This window comes from Pieris napi, chromosome 18 (assembly GCF_905475465.1).
Source record: "Pieris napi chromosome 18, ilPieNapi1.2, whole genome shotgun sequence".
Taxonomy (NCBI): domain Eukaryota; kingdom Metazoa; phylum Arthropoda; class Insecta; order Lepidoptera; family Pieridae; genus Pieris; species Pieris napi.
Window position 1 is genome coordinate 2,490,974 of NC_062251.1, and position 9,338 is coordinate 2,500,311.

Consider the following 9,338-nt stretch of genomic DNA (forward strand, 5'->3'; position numbering starts at 1 on the left):
ACGGCGAGCGCACCACGTTTGCGACGAATCCCTTTTGTTCCGAGTAATCTTGTGCCTTGTTGTTTCAAAACTAATTAAAAGTGATTGATTAAGTGATTCACTAATTACTAGTGAATAGATTTTAGTGAATTGCTGTAAGGGTGATACTTTTTGTGATTCTTTTGTTCCTACCCACATTACAACTTATTGAAGACATGGCTGATTCTTATGAAAAAGGGCATCCGCCCATAAACTCAATGCCAAGAGATTACCAAAACTATTATGACAATCTTGCTCATGAAGCTATGATTATTTTTAAGTATACTTTCTTTTAATTAAAACGTAAAAAAAAACTTTTTTTAAAATTAATCTATCGATCAGCTAACTCCTAGACCACATACATACTTTTACTGAAAATTAAAAACGGATAACTCCTAAAAACGCTGTAGTATTGTAATGAAACGGTATGAAGGATTTTATAGTATTGAGAATAACAGTTTACGATAATATCTACCAACGGTACTTTAAATTTTTTCATAAGTATTAAGTAGTCTACAAAAAATTTTATAACATTTTAAGTGTCTCCTGAAAAATTTGCTTGTATGGAGTTAGCTGGTTTGCCAATTAAGGTATCGATAAGATTTTCTGGCTATATCTTCTATTATAAAGGTGAAACAAAAGGATTTTAAAGAAGATAATTCCAAATTCATATTAGGATAATGTGTGAATTTTATTTATTTTTCGTACCGTCAAGATAAGTGAATCTAATGAAGAAATTCGATACATTTTAAAATTTTACTACAAAAAAGGTAAAAATGCAACGCAAGCCGCGAAAAAAATTTGCGATGTTTATGGATCTAGTGCAGTGTCTGTGAGAGTAGCACAAATTTGGTTTAAGCTTTTTCAATTTTTTTTTACCATCGATTCTGAACTCTACTGCGAAACACTGTTGAGATTAAAGCAAGGAGTTGAGAGAAAGCGGCCGGAATTAATCAACAGAAGGGGTGTGGTTTTTCATCAAGATAACGCTAGACCTCACACATCTTTAGCCACTCAGCAAAAATTAAGATATCTTGGCTGGGAGGTGTTAATGCATCCGACGTATAGACCTGACCTTGCACCTTCAGACTTCCACCTGTTTCGGTCTTTTCAGAATTCTTTAGGCAGTATCAGGTTAACATCACGAGAGGACTGCCAAAGCCGATTGTCGCGGTATTTTAATCAGAAGCCCCAAAATTTCTATAGCAAGGATCAAATCCCGGGTCGGACTTACAAGCTAGCCGCAGGAATTTGGGGATGATTAATATTGGATTATGTTGGGGTTGGTTTACCCTTTTAAATGACACCCCCCTTACCCCGCGGAGACGCTTACTTTTTTTTAAAAATGCATTTTAAAGTGCGTATAAAGGAACGTGATTTTTTGTATAACATATTTATTGTAGCGAAATATTGTTGTAAAACCAATTCGTATTTTATCAAAATACAATATTTTTAATGTTATATAATGTTATGTTGTTCATAGTATTTATTTATAATTTTATTTTAATTTTTAGTAATATATATTTGAAACGGAACGAAACGTCACATTTCACGAAACGTCATATAGCGAGCGTCTTGTTATGCGTTTGATGCGCCAACGCCATTCTTTGCTATCCTGCGTACGCGAGTTTTGTAATCCTGAGTTTTGATATTTTTTAACGACTTTTACTTGTTTCTGGACTCCGATATCTGCACAATTATCGACCTTCGCTTGTTTTTTGGATTCTGATATCTGCACAATTTATCGACCTTGGCTTGTTTGTTGGATTTAAGTCTGCAATACGTGTCTTGACTTGACTTGTTAAAATGGCGTCGTCTGCCGAATCTGCCGCCGCTCCTATTGAAAACGAAGGTAAAAGAATTAGCTTTTCTCTACAAAAATGTCTTTAATGTAAAGATACTTATTTATACACACCTCTACTAAAAGGTTTTTCTGCGGAAATTACTCGTTTTCGAGATATTTTAATTTTTCAAATTTTCAATACATTTTATTGATAATTTATACTTACAGTCTATCAATGTATCTATGTTTCGCGGGACCTTTCATCATTTTTGGTTCATTAATCATGTCTTTATTTTTAGCTGGGCCATCCACTTCTCACTCTGTGGAGTCAGGCTCCAATTTTGAAGATGACCTCTATGTGTGCCGGCATTTATATGTGGGCGAAATATTGCCTATGTACAATTTACCTCGGCTTGTCAGGCAACTGGGAACCCGGGAGCAGTGTTTGGCTTTTGCTGAAGAGCATGGGCTCATTTTAGCCAACAAAATGTGCCGTGTACACCGCCAGCTGATGCGCCTGGATTTGACGGCTAACACCACAGTTGGGGCCTTTGTATGTAGCAGAGGGAGCTGTAGAGCCAAGTCCCGTACATCAAGGGCCACAGGAACATGGTTCGAGAAATCAGGGTTGCTATTGCCAAGGATATTTTATTTAATATACTGTTTTGCACATCGCAAGTCCCACGAAGAGGCCGTATTCGATGATCCTCTTCGTGACGAAACAAATACATGCTTGTCCAGGGCCACCATCACAGACTGGTACAGTTATTGTCGAGAAGTTATTGTAATTTATTATTTAGAGACTCAACAAATAAAAGGAAAAATAGGTGGCCCTGGAAAAATTGTACAAATTGACGAAAGCAAATTCGGCCGGCGCAAATATAATAAAGGTAATAAATAAGTCATAATTAATTATAATTTTTTAATCAAATTATAATTTTTTAATCAAATTATAATTTTTTAAATAATTAATTACTTATTTCTATTTTTAGGAAGACGAGTTGAAGGGCACTGGGTCCTAGGAATGATTGAAGATGGAAGCGAGGACTTGCGCTTGGAGGTGTGCCCGGACAATGTGCGGTCTGCAGAGGTCCTGGTGCCCCTGATAAAAAAGCACGTGGAAGTGGGCACCACAATCCACACAGATTGCTGGCGTGCTTACGATTGTCTGGCGTGCTCTGCCATTGACCTTTTTATGGCTATCACCATAAAAAGGTCAATCATAGTGACCCGGACAATCCATTCGTTGCAGCAGATGGGACTCACACTCAACGTATTGAGTCCCAATGGCGTGTCGTGAAAAGGTTTTTCTATAAAGACAATTACAACCATCCCCAAAACTTTGGGGATGTGATTGTGGAGTATTTGTGGAGAAGAAATAGTATGAAAAATAAAAAAGATCCGTTTATCCAATTAATTGAGGCAATTAAATATATATACAAACCTTAACCTCTGGTTTTATTTATGCATCTTCATAATATCACCAAATTTCATTCTTATAACATATATTTAATAACAAAATTGTACCTACATACTTTAGTTAAATGTAAATAAACTATATTAAAAAATGTTGTGAATTTTCTTGAAAAATACGAAGAAACTTTTTCCCCAACCTATTATAAACAATAAGTGTATTTAGAGAAGTGCAACGTTGCGATTGAACAGAAGATCCATGAATATGAGCAGGCCTTTCTAAATAGCAGAGAAATAGTGGGCATCGAAAAACTACTAACTTGGGAACACAATTAATGATAGGACTTCAGAAATCGAGTGGGCCAGGTGAACCACGACCACCCACCCTCTGAAAACTAGCGCAAATACTAGGCACCTATAGTGATGAAATTCAAGGTCTCAGGAGATTACTCCCGTGACACCTGATGACGAAGGTGACGAGTGACAAAATCACAGGTGGATCGGCCATCAACAAAATATACATCAACGAAGCACTTACCAAGGTTACTAGAACCCTGCTGTGGAACACGAAGAAGCAGCTTAATGGCATGTACAAGTACATATGGGTATTTTTATCCACTTTTGAATTTGGAATAGACAAACCGAGGGTTAGCTAGTAAAAGTCATGTCGAAGGTTTAATATGAATGAGACAGCCGCTCTGTTGAGCGGAATAATAGTACAGATACTGTCAACGAATATAGTGATGAATTACCGAATACAAGGACAAGGCGGGTACGAAAGGACCTATAAGGATAATCTAAAAATGAAACTCCTGCTGGACCTAATTTGATGAGTCTTAAATTGGGCAATAGATTTAAAAAAGCTTAATCCTATATGCGACTAACTAGAAACTTCTAAAGGCTGACCAGGCTATGGATTAACTTATGGTTAGGCTTTGTCCTTGAATACTGTAGTAATCTTTAGCTGGACTCCTTGCCTTTTCTAACTGGTGAGATAGGTGGTGGTTGCTGCTGGTGATGGCTTTTTGTATTCGTTCTTGTACATTCTTTGTGTACCAGATGTAGTAGTACGATTTCTATAGTACAATATTTTCCAGAAATGGAAGAATCTCCCACCAGATCTTATACTCCACTCTCAAAGGCACCACATGTATTAAAGAAGTCTGAATGTCCAACCCGATCTTTTAATAGAGTCATGCCTCGGTCACTTGAATAGCTTTTTGAATGCTATCCTCCAAAAACAAAAACATCTCCGGCAGCTCAACAGCAATCCTCTAATTCTACAAGAAATATCCTTTTGGCTGAAAAGCAAAAACAAGTCAGTCCTGCTTTTGCAAACTAAATAATATGGCCCTCAGATTCTCCAATAAAAAAACCCAAAAAGGAACGGCTCCCATTCGCCACCACTTCAATAAAATGGCAAGATTATTGGTTGGCGAAAGAAAATGAAAAAGATGAGCATAATAGAAAAATAGAAATCCGAAAACGTGTACGCGAAGAGAGCAAAGTCAAGAAAAGCAAACAAATTAAAAGAACAAAAAAAGCAATAAAAACCGGTCAAGTAACCAATAAAATAAAGAAACGAGTCAGAGTCATTAGAAGCGACACCAGTGATACCAGTTAAACAATAGCAGAGGAACTAGAACACAGGATAGAATTATTAAGGGACAAAGAAACAGAAACTGAAAAAGAAGACGAGGAAGAGGCAACAAAAAGTTTTCAGGTGGGGAATTTTGTAATATTTGTATACGAAGGTGCATTCTTTGTTGGCAGAATCGATTCAATTTGTCAAGAGGGGAGCATTGATAAATTCCATGCATCAGTCACTCAAAAACTGGAAGTGGCCCGATAAAGAGGATTTGATTTTATACCAAATTGATGATATTAAAGAAAAAATTAAAAATCCAATAATATTACACCAGAAACCGGGTCTGTATCATGTTCCCAAATTTGAAAAATATAGAGAATATATCTGAAACAACAGCTTTCCTCCTGGTTTATACCTGCTACGATCAACTGGTGCGATTGTCTATTGTTGCTTTGCGATATTGAACTCTGGGTTCATTGAAGATATGCCCAATATCCAACGCTCACCCCCTCGTAACACTTCTGTGATGTCTTGTTCCCGATCGGAGTCTGATCTTTCGAAGTCTCCGATGACGAGTGCGGGCTGTATTGCCAAGGGTGACACCAATATAACAACGCGCTCCAAGCGACAACGAATGGAGACCTCTACCCCGAATGCTCATTCTAGTTCCGAAAGTAGCGACTTAAGAGCGGATGTCCTGAAAATGCTTTCTGAATGGAAAGAGGATCAAGAACGAAACCTACGTGATTGGAAGTCCACTCTAAATGACACCTTAAACAAATTATTTTCTGAATTATCCAATATAAAAACTGAATTCCAGGAAATAAAGAAGTCTAACTCAGAAATAGAAAAAGGAATAGAATTTATTAACAAGTTTCAGGAGGAGACCAATGACAGAGTAAAGGAAATTGAAACTAACCAAAAAAATAATAATAATGCCATAAAAAACTTAGAATCGCATATCCAGGATATACAGTTTCGTACAAGAGATGCAACTCTGGAGATTCGCAATATCCCGATTTCTGAAAACGAAAAGTTTGACAACTTACTCTCGACCCTTTCTGTCATCGGCAAAGCTGTGGATGTCGATATAAATAGGAGTGTTGTACGTGACTTGTATCGGCTGCCGGGTAGACCAGGAGTATCAAGACCTGTTGTTGTTGAATTTACGAGTGTTAATGCTAAAAATGATTTATTGACTAAGCTGCGAAACTTTAACAAAGGAAGGCCGGTTTCTGAGAAGCTCAATACTCATACTATCGGTTTGCCAGGAATAAAGACTCCACTTTACATTGACGAACATCTAGGTCCATCTCAAAGAAAACTTATGTTTGAAACCCGTCAATTTGCCAAGAAACATAACTACTCGTGCTGGCATTCAAATGGAAGAATACTTTTGCGTAAGGATTCGACTGGTAGACCGATTTTAATCCAATCAGAAAAATGCTTATCTCAGCTGGCAAAGGAATCATGACTCATTGTATGTAACTGCTTTCTCATTAACCTATATTGCCAATTAACTGTATATTGTCATTTATTTCTATTGATTTACTTTAGTCTTGCTAGTAATAAAATTACCTTAGTCAATTTTTTCATGTTAAGTTCTCGTTTAGTCTATAATGTATTTTCGTTTGAATTTGTATTTGCTCTTACACTAATTTTAACCTATATTCACACACTCACTGAAATTATACATCACTTGCACTCAATATATACAAAGTGTACTCATAGAAAGAATGTAACTGTTAACAACAATCTCAGTCTGTTTTCGTGCCGTGTGTATGTGTATTGTGTTGGTCTCATTTGTGTGGCGTTGTCCCCGGGATTGTGGAATCCTCGTAGGGTTGTGCTGTACCGCGTGCCTTTTTGTCTTACCATAGTTGCGGACTAAATAAATAAAATTCGATAAAACTAATGCAATTATAAATGATATCGATAAACTTGATGTTGCACAATCTTCTCTTTGTGACATAGAGGACTGCCAGAGACTTATGAACTGCCCGAATAAGTGTCTAAAAATTATCCATCAAAACATTCGTAGTATAAACCGTAACTTTTCTGATTTTCAAACCTTATTGTTTAGATCCAGGACTGATTGGGACTTAATAATCTTAACGGAATGTTGGCTGCATAATAATCGTAACTTACCATCTCTTGAGGGATACAACTCTGCTCTAACCGAGAAAAACTTCACACAGAATGAAGGAGTTGTAGTATTTTACAAAAAACATTTGAAATTAGTTATATCCGAGCCTGACCTTTGTGATGCCAACTGTTTACTGATTAACCTTGAGGATAATGTAACACTAATTGCAGTATATAGACCACCTGGTTACAAAGATGTTCAACGGTTTTTGGTATCTCTTGACAAACTTCTTTCTGAGATTAGTAGTCCACATAAAGTTCTGATAGGTGATATCAATATTGATATATTGGATAACAATAAGGATGTTAATTCTTCAACGTATTTGAATATGTTGGCTTCTCACGGTTTATTGCCAGCCCACATATTTCCAACTCATGGCAGGACTTGTCTTGACCATGTAATACTAAAATGTTCTTATAGCGTCTTTTGTTATGTTGCTGAAACCTCAGTCACGGATCACGACACTTTAATTCTGAAACTTGAACGTAGCACTATGACTGACAAATACTCATCTCTGAAAAAGATTGATTACCCGTCTCTGGACGATGCTATGAAGAACTTAAATCTAAGCCTTGTATATAAAATGACTGATCCCAATGAGGCAACAGCATTTCTTCTGACTGCGCTTGACACTGTAATTAAAGCAAATACGAAAACTTTAACCATCCCAAATCGTAAAAGGATCAAGAGGCCTTGGATGACTGCAGGTCTACTAAGATGTGTAAAGCATCGTGACAAACTACATCAAAAATCAAGAAAAAATCCTAGTAACGAAATATTAACGTTAACTTACAAGAGGTATAGAAATTTCTGCAACTCACTTTTAAAAAATATTAAAAACACTTATGAGAGCAACCGCCTACTTAAAGCTGCTAAGACTAATACAAAAGTTCTCTGGGACACTATCAAACAACTAACCTACTCTAACAATACAACTAGCACTGCACTTGAATTGGTCTCTCCACTGGACCCGATGGTCTCAGTCAACAACATTAATAAATATTTCGTTTCTATCGGGAAAGATATTGCCGAAAAATCATATTCTAATAGCTCTTATAAAAAACCATCAATCAATCCTACACTGGCCTCATTCGTCATGCTACCTACTGATGAAGTTGAAGTTCAATCTCTTATCTTGCAACTGAAGAAGGACGGTGCTGCGGGCAGAGATAATATTTCTGGAGCCTTTCTCAAACGTTATCATGAAATCTTAGTCCCTCCACTTACATATATATTTAATTTGATTCTTTCTACAGGGATCTTTCCGGACCTATTCAAGCTAGCTGAAGTAATTCCGGTTTTTAAAGGTGGTAATAGAGATTGTGTCGGTAACTACCGACCTATTTCTAAACTATCTACCCTATCCAAAATCATTGAGAAATTGATTAACAAACGCCTCATCGATTATTTAGAAAGTAATAACCTACTCTCCAGCTCACAGTTTGGATTCAGACCGGGTTCATCAACAAGCGACGCAGTTCATCAATTAACTGATCATATTGTTACAAAACTAAATAAGAAAAATAAAATTTTAGCTGTATTTTTGGACATTGCGAAAGCTTTTGACGCGGTCGCTGGTCCTATTCTGCTGGATAAATTGGAGGCTTTGGGTATACGTGGTTTGCAGCTTAAACTATTTGAAAGCTACTTGAGTGATAGACAGCAAAGAGTAAGGGTGGGCAACATTGTTAGTGACGATTTGCCGATACGCTATGGTGTGCCACAGGGTAGTGTTTTAGGTCCGACACTGTTTCTGGCATTTATCAATGATCTTTGTGACCTCCAGTTACAAAATGGTAAAATAATAACATTTGCAGATGATACTGCACTTGTGTTTCATGGTGATAGCTGGAAAGATACTGTCGACATTGCTCAAAGAGGATTCGACGTTGTTAACAAATGGCTCAGAATGAATGCCCTAACTATCAATGTCAATAAAACTAAATGTATACCGTTCTATATAAAAACTCCTGGTTCTAGTACTAACCTTGGTTTAACTGCTCATGTATGTTCTGATACTGATTCTTGTGACTGTCAAAAGATCTTTGTTGCCAACAATACTAAGTATCTAGGTGTCGTTGTTGATAGCACGCTAAATTTTAACTACCACATTGACCTGCTACTATCGCGAACTCGGAAACTTATCTTCACCTTCAAGAATCTCCGTAATATTGCTGAAAAATCGATAATTAAAGTGGTTTATCAATCCCTCTGCCAATCCGTTTTAAGCTATTGTGTTACTGTCTGGGGAGGGGCTTGTAAAACTAATCTTATAAAACTGGAGAGGGCTCAGCGTGCGTTATTGAAAGTAAGTTATTCTAAACCATTTTTTTACCCTACCAAAGATCTATATCTTTTATCTGACGTGTTGAGTGTTCGTCAACTATTTA

The 9,338-nt window shown here is 36.8% G+C and overlaps 1 protein-coding gene across 1 annotated transcript; it reads left to right on the forward strand.

Annotated features, from left to right (window-relative positions):
• The first annotated feature begins 1,634 nt into the window (after positions 1-1,634).
• Positions 1,635-3,584, forward strand: LOC125058851. The gene is made up of 4 exons (XM_047662996.1): positions 1,635-1,870; positions 2,101-2,691; positions 2,794-3,016; positions 3,557-3,584. Exons 1-4 carry the CDS (start codon positions 1,825-1,827, stop codon positions 3,582-3,584), a joined length of 888 nt encoding a protein of 295 aa, XP_047518952.1. The 5' UTR covers positions 1,635-1,824.
• Positions 3,585-9,338: the final 5,754 nt, after the last annotated feature.